This window comes from Chroicocephalus ridibundus, chromosome 17 (genome assembly GCF_963924245.1).
Source record: "Chroicocephalus ridibundus chromosome 17, bChrRid1.1, whole genome shotgun sequence".
NCBI classification, from domain to species: domain Eukaryota; kingdom Metazoa; phylum Chordata; class Aves; order Charadriiformes; family Laridae; genus Chroicocephalus; species Chroicocephalus ridibundus.
The window spans coordinates 6882968-6898772 of NC_086300.1; the positions used below are offsets into that span (position 1 = coordinate 6882968).

General features: G+C 59.7%; 1 protein-coding gene across 5 annotated transcripts; it reads right to left on the reverse strand.

Moving 5' to 3' along the window:
- Positions 1–7891: 7891 nt before the first annotated feature.
- On the reverse strand, positions 7892–13587 carry LOC134524587 (myosin light chain kinase, smooth muscle-like). Of its 5 annotated transcripts, none has more exons than XM_063354747.1 (13): positions 12893–13587; positions 11860–11940; positions 11353–11498; positions 10859–10949; positions 10526–10729; positions 10188–10271; positions 9860–10077; positions 9327–9450; positions 9096–9248; positions 8801–8921; positions 8624–8714; positions 8061–8235; positions 7892–7971 (listed from the first exon to the last, which is right to left on the reverse strand). In XM_063354747.1, the coding sequence occupies exons 3-12, from the start codon at positions 11366–11368 to the stop codon at positions 8069–8071; spliced, it is 1269 nt and encodes a 422-aa protein (XP_063210817.1). In that variant the 5' UTR covers positions 11369–11498; positions 11860–11940; positions 12893–13587; the 3' UTR covers positions 7892–7971; positions 8061–8068. The 5 variants fall into 5 exon arrangements, with proteins under 5 accessions (XP_063210817.1, XP_063210819.1, XP_063210820.1 ...); XM_063354749.1 differs by adding an exon at positions 12481–12738 and having other exon boundaries at positions 7897–8235; positions 12893–13586; XM_063354750.1 differs by adding an exon at positions 12481–12738 and having other exon boundaries at positions 7897–8235; positions 11353–11733; positions 12893–13586.
- Between the last annotated feature and the right edge of the window lie 2218 nt (positions 13588–15805).

The following is a 15805-nucleotide window of genomic DNA, read 5'->3' on the forward strand; positions in this document are numbered from 1 at the left end:
CGGTGGGGGGTGTGGGGGGGGGGGGGTGTGGGGGGGTCCTTCCCCTCCCGCGGCGCTGCCGCTCTCCGGCGCTCGCAACTTGGGCCGGGGCGTTATCGCGGCGGGAACACCGCCCCCCCCCCGCCCCCCCCCCGCCCCCGCGGGCCGGGCTCCGGCAGCGGGAGGGGCCCCGGCACCTGCCGCCCCCGCCGCGGGGGGGCCGCGGCCCCCACCTTGTCCTGTCCTGTCCTGTCCTAGCCTATTTATTTTATTTTATTTTATTTTATTTTATTTTATTTTATTTTATTTTATTTTATTTTATTTTATTTTATTTTATTTTACTGTATTTTACTGTATTTTATTATTTTATTATTTTATTTGGGGGTCTTATTATTTTACTTTATTTATTTTATTATTTTATTGTTGTATTTGGTATTTTTCTTTTGTTTATTTTATTACTTAACTATGTTATTTAAATCTTATTTATTGACAGGTTGTTATTTTTATTTTCATTTACAATTTTATTTATTTTTTATTTCATTCCATTATTTTTATCGCCATTTTTATTTCATTATTTTCCTGGTAGTTTCTTATTTGAGCTCACTTTACATGTATCTTATCTATTTATGGACTTTTAATTTTTTATTATTTTCTTTTCTTTTACTTTATTTTTTATCTTATTTAGTTTATTATTTTATTTTATTTTATTTTATTTTATTTTATTTTATTTTATTTTATTTTATTTTACTTTATTTTTTATTTTATTTAGTTTATTTTATTGTTTATTTTCTTATTTATTTTATTTTACTTCTTTTTTTTATCTTACTTAGTTTATTTTATTATCTTATTTACCTTTAATTGTTTTTAAATTACTTTCTGTCATTTTACTTTAGTTTTTTATCTCATTTATTTCATTTTATTGCTTCTTTTCTTTTATTTACCTTTCAAATTTATTGATTATTTCATTTTCTTAAGGGGCGGGTGGGAGCGAGGAGGGCAGCCAGGGGGGGTGTCGGGCTCCCTCCCCTCGTCCCCTCTCTCCCCACCTGGGCCACCGCAGCAGGGGGAGCTGAGCCCGAGCAAACTCATCGCATCCCTGGGCAGGGAAGCTCCAGAGCGTGTGACACCCGGTCTGGGGGGGGGTCCCTGGGTGGGGACACACACCCAGTGCCATGGTGGGGAGGGACAGATCCCGATGGCCGGGCCGGGATAAAGCCGAACGAGCAGAACCACCTCGCCCAAGGGTGCCACGGGCAGGGGGCACGCGGGCACGGCGCCGGCGTTGGCGTCCACGCTCCCCGACGCCTCTCCCCGGGGACCGCCGCGCCTGCCACCTTCAGTCGGGGACGTGGCAGCGGGTTCCAGCCCGTCAACGCGCATCTCCTGCCGGCTCCCTGCCCGCCCAGGTCAAGGACCCACACGTCTCCCCGTGGCTCCTGCCGCTGCCGGGACGCGAAGGGCGTTATTCTGCTGAGATTTGGCGAGATTTGTTGAAATTTACCGAGATTTGGTGGGATTTACCGAGATTCGGTGAGATTTACTGAGATTCGGCAAGATTTGGTAAGACTTGCTGAGATTTTTGCGAGATTTGACGAGATTGACTGAGAGCTGGTGAGCTTTGGTGAGCTTTGCCGAGATTTGGCAAGATCTGTCAAGATTTGATGAGATCTGATGAGATTTGATGCGATTTGCCGAGATTTGGCAGGGCTTGGCGAGTCTTACTGAGATCTGCTGAGACGGGATGCGTTCTGCCGAGATCTGGCGAGATTTGATGCGTTTTCGCCGAGATTTGGCGAGATTTGAAGTGATTTGCCCAGACCTGGTGAGACTTGACGATACTTGCCAAGATTTGGTGAGATTTCTGGTGAGATTCGGTGACATTTGGTGACATTTAAGGCTCGAGGAGAGACCCACTGTGGGATGGGTGGAGGTTGGATCCAGATGGGACCCCGGGACGCCCGTGATCCGCCGTGGTCCGGCACTCCCCCCGCGCCACCCCGGGGCCAGACGCTGGCGTTACCACGTCCATCCGGCTCCGGGTGGCATCTCCGGTTCGGCAGGACCCGCCGAGGTGCCGGCGCTCGGCACCGCAGGGAGCGGGGGAACGCGCCGGACCTGTTCTACCAACCCCTCCGCCCTCCGCAAAGCCCAGCTCCCAACCCCTGGGGACGCGCCAGGCAGCCGTCACCGGCTCCCGAGCTGCCCTTGCCGCCACGCTGCCTCCTCCCCATCATCTCCGGGGCTTTGGGGAGGTCGGAGATGAGCCACCGGTGGCTCAGCGGCGCCGAAATCGGGGTCACCCACATTTGGGTTTGTTCTCATTTGCCAAAGCTCAATTTTGCAGCTGAAATCTCATCGTTTCATTAAATATCTCAGCAGCTCATTAAATATTTTGCATTTAATTCCCCGATCCTGATTTGCAAACTTCAGTGGGGATGGGGATGGCCACCACGACGCTGTCCCAGAGGTGTTCCCAGGAGGACAGATGTCACCAGGACCATGCGTGAGGACCAGGGCTTTCACCCAGAGCTGTCCCACACCAGCAACAGGCTCTGCTATGGGGCAGGCTGTCTGTGGGGACCTCAAGGTCTGGATCCCACCATGAGCGTCCCACCCACATGCCGGGGTGAAACCTGGGTGCTGTTGGAGCACCCACGTTCATGCTGGCAACACCTTCCTGACCACAGCTGGAAAATGGTTCAAGGACCTTCCCTGCTGGGAAGCTCCAGCGATGGGATCCCAACCTGGGAATGAAGGGCAGCAGTGGAAACCCCAACCCAGAAGAGCCGGTGAGGACAAGGTGGTGGTGGTGGGACAGGCTGTGCCAGGCTTTGATCTCAAAGGCCCCACCAGGTCCCTCCTGACTTGGGGTGGGATGTCCCATGTCAAGGGCAAGAGCGATCAGCGCAGTAGGCAGGGCTGGGCAGGATGGGGTTGACCTGAAGGACAGCTGTGGCTCCCCATCCCCAGGAGAAGCAGGGATGAGGCCAATGGTACCATCTCCTGGCCATGGCAAGGCCTGCGACGGTGAGATGAAGGCCGTGAAAGCTGGGCAGAAAATGGGGGCTGTGCACCAGGGCTTGTGGCCCTTTGTGCTCAGGGAGGTGTTTCACGAGAAATTCAGGGTTGGGCTGATCCCCACAGGCAGGGCCCTGAGCTGCAAAGAGGGACCCCCAGCCCTGGCGTCTGTGTTGGACCTCAGTGCTGGAGGTCCTTGGTGCAGGTAGGACATGGTAGTCCTTGCACCAGGAGGATGAGGTGGGAGGAGAATCCTGCTCACCCCTCATCTCAGCCCCACAGGCTGAGGTGCCTCTGGAGGTGGTAGACCAACCAGAGTGCCTTGGTGGGACCCTGCCCTTCTCTCGGGCCAGCCCTGCACGACCCATCCTGGGCACCACACCTTGGGGTGATGGTTGTTGAGCTCCTGTGACCACAAAGAGCCTCCTGACCTTCCCCCAGAGCCTGGCCAGGACTTGGCCATGTCCTTTGAGAGGTGAGGACACCCCGCTTCCCTCAGGGAGCTTTGCTGAGGGACGAGTGTGTCACAACTCGGGTGTTCCTGGTGTTCCCTCATCACCTGCAGCTTCTGTCCTCATGTAACTGCCTTGGCATCTGTTGCTACCAAGTCCTCGTGCTCTCGTGTCTTCTCTGCGTTCACCACTTTTCCGGGGTTTGACCTGCGGTACGCGAAGGCTTTTATCTGACAACTGAAATTACCTGGTGGCTGTTCGCTCCCTGCTATAATAGTCCTTAAAAAAAAAAAATTCTAGAAATGACGTGTTCAAATAATAGTCTTCAGGACGTGCCCAGGGCTAATTATTTTTATTTTTTTTTTTTAACATTAAGGTTGACTTCAGACTTAGGTTTGCTTTCTTAATTCATTTTAATTCACTGGAAAACACTCAAGCAGGACATCGTGCTCTTCTGTTGGTTTTTTCTCCTGAATCTTCAGGTCCACAAAAAAAAATAAAATAAGAATACTATTTCTCGATGTCAGACCTACGCAGGCAACATTTCCTCATCCCAAAAAGCATTCCTAGACCTCGATTGCGCAGCCCAAAATAAACCCAAGGTTATCGCGATAACTTGGCACTGCAGGGTTCAGCTCCAGAAGTTCGAGGGTGCTTGGACAGCTGACCCCCACCTCACGCACCCCCGCGGAGCCAGACCGAGGGGTACCTGAGACAGGGAGGGAACCGTTTCTCAAGGTTCCCCAAGGTCGTAGAATCACAGAACGTGTTGGGTTGGAAGGGACCTCTAAAGGCCATCTAGTCCAACCCCCTGCAGTGAGCAGGGACATCTTCAACTAGATCAGGTCGCTCAGAGCCTCATCCAGCCTGGCCTTGAATGTCTCCAGGGATGGGGCCTCCACGCCCTCTCTGGGCAACCTGGGCCAGTGTCTCACCACCCTCAGTGGAAAGAACTTCTTCCTAATGGCTGATCTAACCCTGCCCTGCTCTAGTTTAAACCATTGCCCCCCGGCCTATCGCTACCTGCCCTCGCAAGCAGATCATCGCTCTTCCTCTCCACCGCCAGGGAGGATTTCCCATTTGAAGGCCTTCTCCGAAGCTGTGCGGCTGAAGTGAAGGTCAACCCAAAAGCCTTCCTTGGTGGAAGGGTCAAGATCTTAATTCCTTTGTCTCCGAGGTGCTGAGATTGGATTTCTATTTTCAGTGCTGCTGAATTTCTCGGCAGCTGTAATGAGTTCCAGGTTTAACTCCGCTCTTCGTTTAGCCCGTTGCTTTCTCAAGGGCACATTTTAATGCGTTAAGCCCGGGGAAGCAGTGGAAGGAGAAGAAATGTGTGCCTTCTGTAGGTAAATCAGCTTCTTCTATAGGTAAATCAATGTTTACCGTGTAAACCACAGGATCACAGAGAGAAAACTCACGTCTGGAGTTCTGGGACATGGATTTTCAGGGTTGGGAGGAGTTTGGAAAACAGATGAAGATAAACATAGTCCCCAACCAGAAATATTTTGGTAATGTCACATGGTAAATAGCTCATCAAGGGATTGATTATACGTAACTTGGTGTTTGCTTATCATCTGCAGCTTGGAGGCATTCGGCTTGGCTCCCAGGGGATGCGTGTGAGTTCAGAGTCTGTGTAACGAGGAAAACACGGAATAAATAACGGGCAAAAATTAGGATACGATGTGTGTGAATATCGGGAGAAGAGCAGCAGAGGAGAAAGGGGTTCCTCAGCCCCTCTGTGTTACTCGGGAAGGGAAAACAAATGCCGAGGAGCGAATATGGAATACTTTTGTTTGTTTATTTGTTTCTAAGGAGCTTCTCCTCCAACTCAGAGCAGTGAAGCCACTTCTCCCGCTGAAAACATGGGAGGAACAGAAAGAACGTGAGCTCTCTCAGGAGATATCTCACCCGACCATTAAAGAGCCAGGGTTGAACCCTGTGAGGAATGACCTAGAGTGTGCCAGGCAATGGAAACATCAAGGTGGCCACACCATCGTTGTGGGGAGGGGGCCTCTCTAAAAGGGCTCCCCGTGCTCCAGATGTAGGTCTGGGCACCCGCTTCCAAACTAAATTCCTTCTTAAGTTCCATCTACTGTATCCAACACGGGAAGAGACCACCAAGCCTCCGGCTTCCTTCCCGTGGTCAGATGTACCCAGAAGCAGCCATCAGCCGTGGACGTCATTCACAGGAACAGGCTTTTGCCGCAAAAATTCAAGTCGGGCCTGGGCGCCGATAAAGCCTTGTCAGCTGTAGAGTCGACGCCACAAAAACGGGACAGGAAGGTGACAGCATCCCTCTCCATCAGCCCAAGAGCAGAGCAGATAAGAGGCATGAAGTGTCCCTCAAGCAAGGGGCCACAGGCACTCCGGCTGCTCTGTCCCTCTCCGGAGGCAGCAGGATGCCGAATCCCGATATGGAAACCTCCTGCCCTGGTGGCCATCAGCTTCCTAGAGGGTTCAGCAAACTATCCGAAAGCGGGTTCGTTATCACCACTCCAGGAGGGGCTCTGATGGCTGGTGTCCCTTTCATCTGCGTCCCGTGGGTGATCCCGGCCAGAGCTCTCAGATGCGCGTCCCCGCTGTGGTTGCCAGAGTGGGCGGATTTGGTTCTGCTTAATAAAAACAACACTTTTCTCCTACCCCCTGGTGGCCTCGCTCAGCAGGGGAGGAAGAAGAGGAAGGAAGGGTCGAAGTGTGCCTCAGCCCTGCGTTGTGTGGCACGGCCACCCGGTGGCAGCAGGCACAGGCCTGGGCCACTCCGACCCCACCAGGGCACCTTCACCAGCCCTCCAGCTCCAGCATGTGCTGGGGGAGAGCAGCCCCCAGCCCAGCTTCAACCGGAGGTAGGTTTTCACAGAATCACAGGGTGGTTGAGTGTGGAAGGAACCTCCGGAGGTCAGCTGGTCCATCACAAGTCGCCCAGGATCACTGCTAGACTGCTTTTTAGTATCTCCAAGGATGGAGATCACACAGCCTCCCTGGGCAACCTCTGCCAGCGCTCCATCACCGGTAAAAAAGTGTTTCCTGAGGTTCAGATGGAACCTCCTGTGTTTCAGTTGGTGCCCGTGGCCTCTGGTCCTGCCACTGGGCACCACTGAGAAGAGCTCCTCATCCTAACCAGCCTTCAGGTATTTCGTGGAATGGTTTGGGTTGGAAGGGACCTTAAAGGCCACCCAGTGCCACCCCCTGCCCTGGGCAGGGACACCTCCCACCAGCCCAGGTTGCTCCAAGCCCCGTCCAACCTGGCCTTGAACCCCTCCAGGGATGGGGCAGCCACAGCTTCTCTGGGCAACCTGGGCCAGGGGCTCACCACCCTCACAGCCGAGAATTTCTTCCTGAGATCTCATCTCAATCTCCCCTCTTCCAGTGTAAAACCCTTCCCCCTCGTCCCATGGCTCCCCTCCCTGCTCCAGAGTCCCTCCCCAGCTTTCCTGGAGCCCCTTGAGGGACCGGAAGGGGCTCCAAGGTCTCCGCGGAGCCTTCTCTTCCCCAGGCTGAACCCCCCCAGCTCTCTCAGCCTGTCCCCACAGCAGAGGGGCTCCAGCCCTCCCAGCATCTCCGGGCCCTCCTCTGGCCCCGCTCCAACAGCTCCATGTCCTTCTGCTGTTGGTGACCCCAGAGCTGGAGGCAGCTCCCTCAGCCTTTCCTCATAGGTAAGGTGCTCCAGCCTCTTCATCTTCCTCCGTTGAGCTCTCTCCAGTAGGTCCGTGTCTCTCTTGTACTGGGGAGCCCAGAACACAACACAGTCCTGCAGGTGTGGCCTCACCAGTGCTGAATAAAGGGAAGGATCACCTCCCTCCACCTGCCCGCAACACCTCATCTAATGCAGCCCAGGACACCCTTCACCTTCTTTGCAGCAAGGACACATTGCTGGCTCGTGGTCAACCTGGTGTCCACCAGGACACCCAGGTCCATTCCCGCCAAGCTGCTGCCCAGCTGGGCGCCCCCCAGCATGCACTGGGGAAGAACAAGCCCAGGCCCCAGTCTGTGCACTTCTTGTTGAAGGAGAAGGGTGCCCCAACCCCAATTTCTGCCCAAGCTGCCTCCTTAGGAGGAGGTTGGAGGTCACAGGGCAGTTTCTGGGCTCCTTCTAGCCCTGCTGGTACCGGAGTTGGCCCAGAAAGGGAGAGACCAGAAGCCCCAGGGCTCACCCTGGCTCCTCCTGCCTGGGGGCTCAGGACACAACACCGTCCCCCCTGGATGAGGGGGGAAGGTGCTTCCAAGCAGGGGTCACCAGGGTAGCTGCTAGAGCTGTCCCCTACTCAGTCCCGGTGCCACCACCCCTCCTGGAGAAGATAAGGGTGGTGGCCCAGGTGGAGGAATAGCCTGGTGCCAGCTCCCGAAGGGTGGACACAGCTTGGGCAGCTCTTTCCCACCCCTCCCAGTGATTTTTTTGTGGGGGGAAAAAAGGAGCGGCACAGGGAGTGCAGAGATCCTCGGTGCTTTATTGGTGACAGGCGGCCACGCAGAGAGGATCGCTGGTTCCTTGGTGGGGACAGCAAGCGTGGGACACCGTGGCACCCTAGAGCTCACCAAGAGGAGAGGAACCCTGGGTCTACCCAGAGCTGTTGGAGGAGGCGTCACCCCCATCGTTCCCCGCTCCTCACTCACCAGCTGCTCTAGGTGGCCCGGGGCTGGGGTGACATGGCCACGCTGACGCTGCCCTCTGCTTCCCCTGCGCTCCCACCTTCCTCCTCCTCTTGGCTCGCCGGCAGCTCCGAGAAGCTGGGTCCTCGTTGGAGCAGAGACCCAGAGGCTTGGTTCTCCTCCGGGCTGCAGCCCAGGTCTGTGGGCAGATGGACAGAGGGAAAGGTGAGGATTTGGCCAAGTTCAACCTCCCTCCGCCGCTGGAGGAACACACGTGGCACCCATGGACCAGGTCCTGCGGGGATCAGCTCTGGATCTCAGAGTCCCACACAGATCCCAGCCCCACAGAGCAGGGTGCGCCCATTCCAAAGCTGCATCGGAGATTGCTCCTCGGGGATGGAGAGGACCTTGGGGCGCCGAAGCTGGAGCGGCAATGCCACACCGGGGACATGGCCGGGTGCTCAGTGGCACGGGGGCAGGTTGGAACAAAAGCGTGGGAAGCCACCTGGGAGCACGAGTTGGGGGTGGCAGAGCGGAGAGAGTGGGTTGATGGGGTGTGTTGGGGATGATGCTTTGGGGGCCATCACCTTCCTCATCCTGAGCCTCCGATGCTTTCCTCTCCGGGCTCTGGGACAGCAGGGTGAACCTGTTGAGGGCCAGCAGAGCTTTGCCTGTTTTCTGGAGAGAAGAGAAGGAGCACTGAGCCCCACCAGAGCCATCCTCATCCCCACGTCCTCATCATTCCCCCCACCACCACCAGGTACCTGCCACTTCCGACGCGTCAAGAACTGCCTGATCCTCTCCTTCGACAGCGCCTTGGTGGTGCTGGGCTGGGGCTGCTGCAGCCAGGGGTGCAGCAGAGCCCCCGTGCTGGAGAGACGGCGGCTGGGGGCAAACGAGGTGGTCACAAGGGGACCTCTCCACCATCAGACCCTCAGCTGCTGGCACAGCCCCATGGAGCATCCCCTCCACCGACCCCATTCGGTTCCCATCTCCTTGGCACCCCAAAAGCCAGCCCGGTTCCATCTCAGCACCCCACAGCCACCCGCCAGGTCCTACCAGGGGTCCTTCTGCAGCAGCTGGCTGATGAAGTCCTTGGCCTGCTGGGAGATCTCCGAGAAGGTCTCCTCCTCGAAGTCCCACCGGGCAGCTGTGATGTTGCTCAGCGTCTCCATGTCATTGTCCCCCTGGAAGGGGGACTCCCCACTCAGCCTGGAGAGGTGACACAAGGACATGAGTGACAGCTCAGCCCCCTCCCGCCTGACCTGTTGTCCCCAGGAGGCCACTCACAGGATGTAGCAGATGACACCAACGCTCCACATGTCCGTGGAGAAGCCCACGGGCTCAAAGGCGACCACTTCTGGAGCCATGAACTCAGGGGTGCTGTGCAACACCTTCACAGGGGTTTCTGGAGCTGTGAAGAAGATGGAGACCATGGAGCAAATGTCCAGCTGGGACCTCCCCAGGTCAGCCCAGCAGCACCCCAATGCATGCCAGGTGGATGAGCCCCTGCATCCAGGTGGTCCTCCAGGACCCATCACAGGTCTTGGCGATCTCCTAGAGCATCTCTGGGTGCTGGGCACCCTCAGGGGTGAGGGTCTCAGGGGTCTCCCCCTCAGAGGCAGGGCTGGGGACACGCAGGTTTCCCCAGAGCATCTCACAGTCACCAGAAAGGGCCCTGATCTGGTGCCACGGGGCTGCCCATCCCAAAGGCATGGGCAGGAGGATGCCAAGTTCCTTGCTGACGTGCCCAGAGGGATTGTGTCCCTGTGATGGTGACAGCCCCTGCCCTGGTGCCCCAAGACCCCCCCCTCCTCGCTCACCCAGCTTCCGCGCCAAGCCAAAGTCGATGATCTTGAGCCAGTGGCTGCTGGGGCTGACACAGACGATGTTCTCGGGTTTGAGGTCAAGGTGGACGACGGCTTGGCCATGCATGAACTGCAGCCCCTCCAGGATCTGCCGCATGTACTGGGTGCTGCTGGGCTCTGTGTGCTCAAAGTCATCGTCCACGATGCGCTCAAAGAGCTCCCCGCCTGCCACGCTGGGGGAGGACACGGTGCTGGGGACCCTGCTGGGGTCTACCAGCCCCGAGGAGGAGAAGCCCCACCGGGGAACCCAGGCTCAACACTCTGGGAGGATCTCACCACCTGCATCTTCAGGGTCTTCAGGTTCTCCATCCATCCTACCCCCCACGCCAGCACCCCACAGTGCCGGGATCCCTTCCCGCCTGCCACACTGGGGGAGGACAAAGTAGGGGGGACCCTACTGAGGTCTGCCAGCCCCAAGGAGAAGCCCCACCAGGGAACCCAGCACTCTGGGAACATCCCACCACCCATACCTCCAGGATCCGCAGGTTTTCCTTCCATCCCACGCCCCATGCCAACACCCCACAGTGCAGGGACCCCTCCCCACCTTTAATGGTCTCCCTGGCAGAGCCCAGCACTGTCCCCACCACCCCCAAACTTGACTCTGCCCCCCCCTTCACTCACTACTCCATCACCATCACCAGCTCGGCGGGGCCCTGGAAGGCGGCGAGGCACTGCACGAGGCGCGGGTGATGCAGCAGGTTCATGAGCTCCACCTCAGCCCGAGCCGCCTGCTTCTCTTTAGCCGTCCGCGTCCGGAAATATTTCCCGGCTCGGATTTTGCCGGTGGCTTTTTCCTGCAGCCGGTACACCGTCCCGAATTTTCCCCTGGGAGGGAGCCAGGGGGAGGGATGGAGGAGCCATCACCACCACCGCCACCACCACCCTGCATCCCCCCATCCCGTGGACAGCCATGGGCCACCCCCAAGCGAGGGGGACGTTGGGACCCCCACTCACTCTCCCAGCTTCTCCAGCTGCGTGTACACGTCCGAAACCTTCTCCTGGCTGTTGACGACCACGTCGCGGTATTCAAAGGTCTCCTCGCCTCCTGGGAGGGATGGAGCGGGGTGGTCCGTGCACGGATCCCTCACGCTTTGGGGACCAGCTGCCTGCGCCTCCCCTCCAGCGCGTATTTCTGTGCTCCCCCCCTACCCCCCCCAGCTCCATCTACCCCCCCACGCGGTGCAGATGGGACCAGGGAGGGGACATGGGGACAGGGGCTTCTGCCACAGGAGCTCCTGGAGTGGCCCAGCACCCTGCAAATCAGGTTTTGGGGCAAAAGATGCTTTTAGGATCAAAAACCCAAGCGAAGAGAGGCCATTAAATAGGATGGGATGAAGAGTGGTGCTGATTTTTGGGGGGGGGGGGGGGGGGGGGGGGTTCACACCAGCTCTGGGGTCCCCATGCAAAGCCTGCGCCTCCCCCGGGCCAGACCGAGGGCCGTGCCGTACCTTCTGCCTGGGACATGGTGGTGCCACCAGTTCCCGGCGGGCGCCGGCGCGGTCAGGACGGGTGCTGGATGCAGGGCCGGGGGTGCTGAGGCAGGCGATGCCCGTGTGTCCGCTCCGGCTTCTCCCCGGAGCCCCGCACCGTCTCCCTGCCGTGCGAGACCACCGGCATCTCCGCACCCGGACCCGCACTCCCGTCCCACCCGGGAGCCGACATCCCGATGGACCCAGAGAGACCCAGGAAGGGGCCCAACCCGATCCCAAAGCCAGGACCCTCCCCAGGTGGGGACAAGCTCTTCCCAGTAGCGCCTTCGGCTCAAAGCCAACGTTTTTCCCGTGCCCCGTCTTGCATCAGCCAGGAAATCCCCAGGAAAAGCCACATTTCTAGGGCAAAGGACTTGTTTCCTTACGCACATCCCCTCTTCGCTCCGTCCAGGAGGACAGGGTGACAGCACCCAAAGGCGATGGGTGTCAGCACCCAAACCCCAAGCCAAAAGCCACAGCACTGACCTGTCACCGTCCGGTCCCGTCCTGTCCCAGGCCACCAGCAGGTCCCTGATCCTTCCCGGTCACTGGGGAGCCATCAGGGAGCTGGGGGGGGCGGAAGGAAGGGGCGATGCTGGGAGTTGAGGACAGCTGGGACCACAGGGATGGGGATGTCTCGGGGAAGTCTCCGGGCACAGCCGGGAGCATCCCTCCCGCTACGGCGGTGCTGGGAACAGCCCCGGCTCTCCCCTCCCTTTCCTTCCCAGCGGAGAGTTTCCGGACTGGGGGGATAAACAACCACCAGCACCATTGCTGAGCCCTCCCCAAACCGCATCCACCGCCACGGTCCCAAACCCCCCCCCGACACCCCATTTAGCACCACGCAGGGTCGTGGGTCTGCGACACCGCCGGGGGTGGTGGGGGGGAACGGTTCGGCCACAGAAATCCCAAGGAGGGATCTGCAGAGACCTGCCGCACCTCATCACACGGCAGAGCTCAGCCATCCCAGCACGTATCCCGGCCTCGGAGCTTCTCGGGAGCTAAATGCACGGCAGCCCGGTCCCGGCACACCCCCGCCTCCTTCCCCACCCCCGGGTGGGGTCCCGCAGATGGGCTGAGCACCCACACCTGATCCCCTCTTCCCACCTCCACCTGCAGCCAACACCCCGCCGGAGCCACCGCTCTCCCCAAAACCCACCCCGGGCTGCGGGCTTCCCCGGCTGAACTCGGCTCCGGGTTCAGGGAAGCCGGGATGAAGGGGAATGCGGTGTTGCAAAACTCCTCCGGGCCTCTGAAGCCGGTGGTTTGAAGGAAAAATGGGGTTTTCCAGCCTTTTTTTCCGCAAAAGCAGGACTGCACGGTCACTCCGGCACCCAGGGCGCTGCCGTGCCTCAGTTTCCCCTGCTATAAAGTGGGAGTAACACCCTGATTTCCTCCCGGAGCTGACTCCAGACCCGCAGATCGGGCAGCAGCACAGCGGGGGGGGGGACGTGTCCTCCTGGGGCAGCTCCATGTCACAGCGTCCCTCCGAGAAGGGGGGGTGTCACCCCGGGGTTACCTGCTGTCCCAAGCCGGGTCTCGCGGGCGTTGCGGGGCTCTGCCAGCGCCAGCAGAAGCGTCGCCGCCGCCGCTCCCACGCTCCGTGCAAAGTCCACGGCCGCCGGCAGAGCGTCGGGGACAAGCGTCCCCAGCGCCGGGGTGATGGCAGAGCCACCGCCGCCTCACCGCTCGCCCGTCACCGTGACCTTGCCACCGGCGGGGCAGAGCCGCGGGGTGGGGGTGCCGTGGCCCGGGCGGGAAGGGGGTCCCCACTCGTGGGCGAGGGATGTGGCGGATGCTCCCGGCTCGGCGATGCCGTCAGCGCGCTCAGCGCGACCCCGCTGGGATATCGACTGCCGTGGCCGGGCACGCTGGGGACAGGAGTAAGGACACGGCGGTGGCCTGGCTGGGGACAGGCAGTGGGGCGGTGATGGAGCGCGGCTGGCCGCATCCTGCCTGGCGGTGGGGACACGGCCGGGATGATGTCCGGCATCGCCGGTGGTGGCTCCCGACCCTGCTTGGCTCCGAGCCCCTCGGCAGGGCAGGATGAGGCCGTGGGGGTGATGCCGGGCTGCTCCCAGAGGCAGGATACGGCCCTGGAATGTGAGGGATCCCAGCAGCCACTTGATGTCAGTGTTGGCCCGATGCTGGTCCCGGTGACGTGCAGGAAAAATGAGCAGGAAAAAAAATGGCTGGGAGGGGGGAAAAAAAAAATTGGGGTCTGGGGGGACCTGTGGAGGGGTGACAGCGAGGACACGCCGCAATCCAGCACTCGGCTGGAGGGTGAATCCCTCGGGAGCCGCTTCCCACCCTTCTGGATGGAGCCGCATCCATGGGACGACCCCGTGACGCCGCAGTCCCTGGGGATGCCACGGGGCACCTGGGTGACCCCCGCGGTGACGGGCCACCGCCCTGTGCACCCTCCGGACTCAGCTCCTTCCCACCAATGGATACAGATATATTTTTTTCCCGGCATCCATGAGGATAACGAAGGGCTGAAGGCCAAGCGTGGGTCTGGGCAGCACGGCCATCCCCGGCCTTCATCCCGCACCGGTGGTTATCCCGCTCCCAGCCTTTAATTCCCAGGGGAACGGAGCCCGGCTCAGCCTCCCCCGAGCCCGCGTGGGGACAACGTTTAATTTTCAAGCTCTAATTTCCCCTCGATCTCCTCTCCCGGAGCATCCCCAGGAGTTTAAGACCAACGGCAGGAAAAGCCGGAAGATTTTTAAGGAGCGAGGGCGAAGGAGCCGCTCCGGGGGCGGCCGCGTAGATCCCTCCATCCTTGGGGAATTTCCAGCCTCCGGAACGAACCTCGTTCCCGGCAGCGCTTCCCTTGGCGGCCACCGACCCCCTGTCTTACGCCTTCCCTTTGGGGTCGGGGAAGGCGGCGCATCCGAAACGTCCGGCGGTGCAGTACCCGCCAGGGACATCCTCCTCCCCTCCCGCCTCGTAAATTAATTAATTAATTAATTCAATGAAGTCATAAGAAAAAGAATTAATTAATCCGTAGCGCCCGCCCGCGCCCAGGCGCCCATGGGTTACCCCCTTGGGTGATGGCGTCGTCCCCCAGCCGGCCGGAGGAGCTCCTGGCGGAGCCACGATGGGATTTCCAGGTGACGCCCCCCCCACCCCCCCCAAACCCGCTTGTCCCCACCATGGGGTGCCCCACCGGACCCCCCACGGCTCACCCCGGCCCCCGGGCTGAGTCAGCCCCCTTTCTGTGGGGCGCGGGACGGATTTAGCTGCCTCTGCATTTTTGTAGGTCCTACAACAAACGGCGTCACCCAGGGTTCAGCCGGGGGACCTTGACGCCGGGTGGCAGGGGGGTGGGGTGGGGGGGGGATGGGGGGGGGGTGGGGGGACGGGGACACCTCACTGATCCCATCGTGCCTGAGGGATGGGCTCGATGACCCCGGGGGGGGGGACACGTGGTCCCCACTCCCCGTCGCCCCCGGGGCGGGGTCTCGGTCCCTGCTCCCCGTCGTCTGGGGACACAGCACTCGGTGTGAGCGCCCGGGCCGGCTGTGTGGGGACATGGGTGACGTGGCAATAGGGAGGGCATGGGGGCATGGAGGACACAGGGGACATGGGGGGACGTGGGGGACATGGAGCGTGCAGGGGACACAGGGACACATGGAGGACATGAGAACATGGAGGACGTGGGTATGTGTGGGACATGGCGTGCACAGAGGACATGGGGACATGCGGGGCACATGGGAGACATGGGGTATACGGGGGACATGGGGACACGTGGAGGACATTGGGGCATGGAGGACATGGGGATATGTGGGACACGGGGTGCACAGGGGACATGGGGACACATGGGGGACATGGGGGACATAGAGTGTACAGGGGACACGTGGAGGACATGGGGACGCAGGGGCACAGGGAGGACACAGGGACAGAGGTGGGTACTGAGAGGACGGGGGGACCAGGGGAACATGTAAGGGACACCGGGGAGGTAGGGGACACTGGGGATGGTGGGGACATGGGAGCCATAAGAGGTCACGGGGGACAGATGGGGGACGCAGATGACACAGGGGACACGGGGGCACACAGGGGGGACACAAGGGACACTAGGGACGGTGGCATGTGGAAGCCACGTAGCACCTGGGAGGGTCTGGGGACACCAAGGGACAGGGGGAGCACTCAGGGGACCTGGAGACACACAGAGGGGCACGGGGACAGGAGGGGACACGCAGGGGACACGGGGACACCCAGGGGGACACGGGGACAGGGGGGGACACGGGGGGCCGTGGGGGGCAGGGGGTGTGACACGGGTGGCCCGGGGGGACCGGCCCCCGCGCGCGCTCGCTGCTGGGTGGGGCCGGCTGCGCACGCGGGGGGGGGGGCGGGGCCAGGAGGGGGCGGGGCATCCGCGGGCGGAGCGTGAGGCGGGGCGGGGCCAGGACGTTGCGCAACGAGGTGGGCG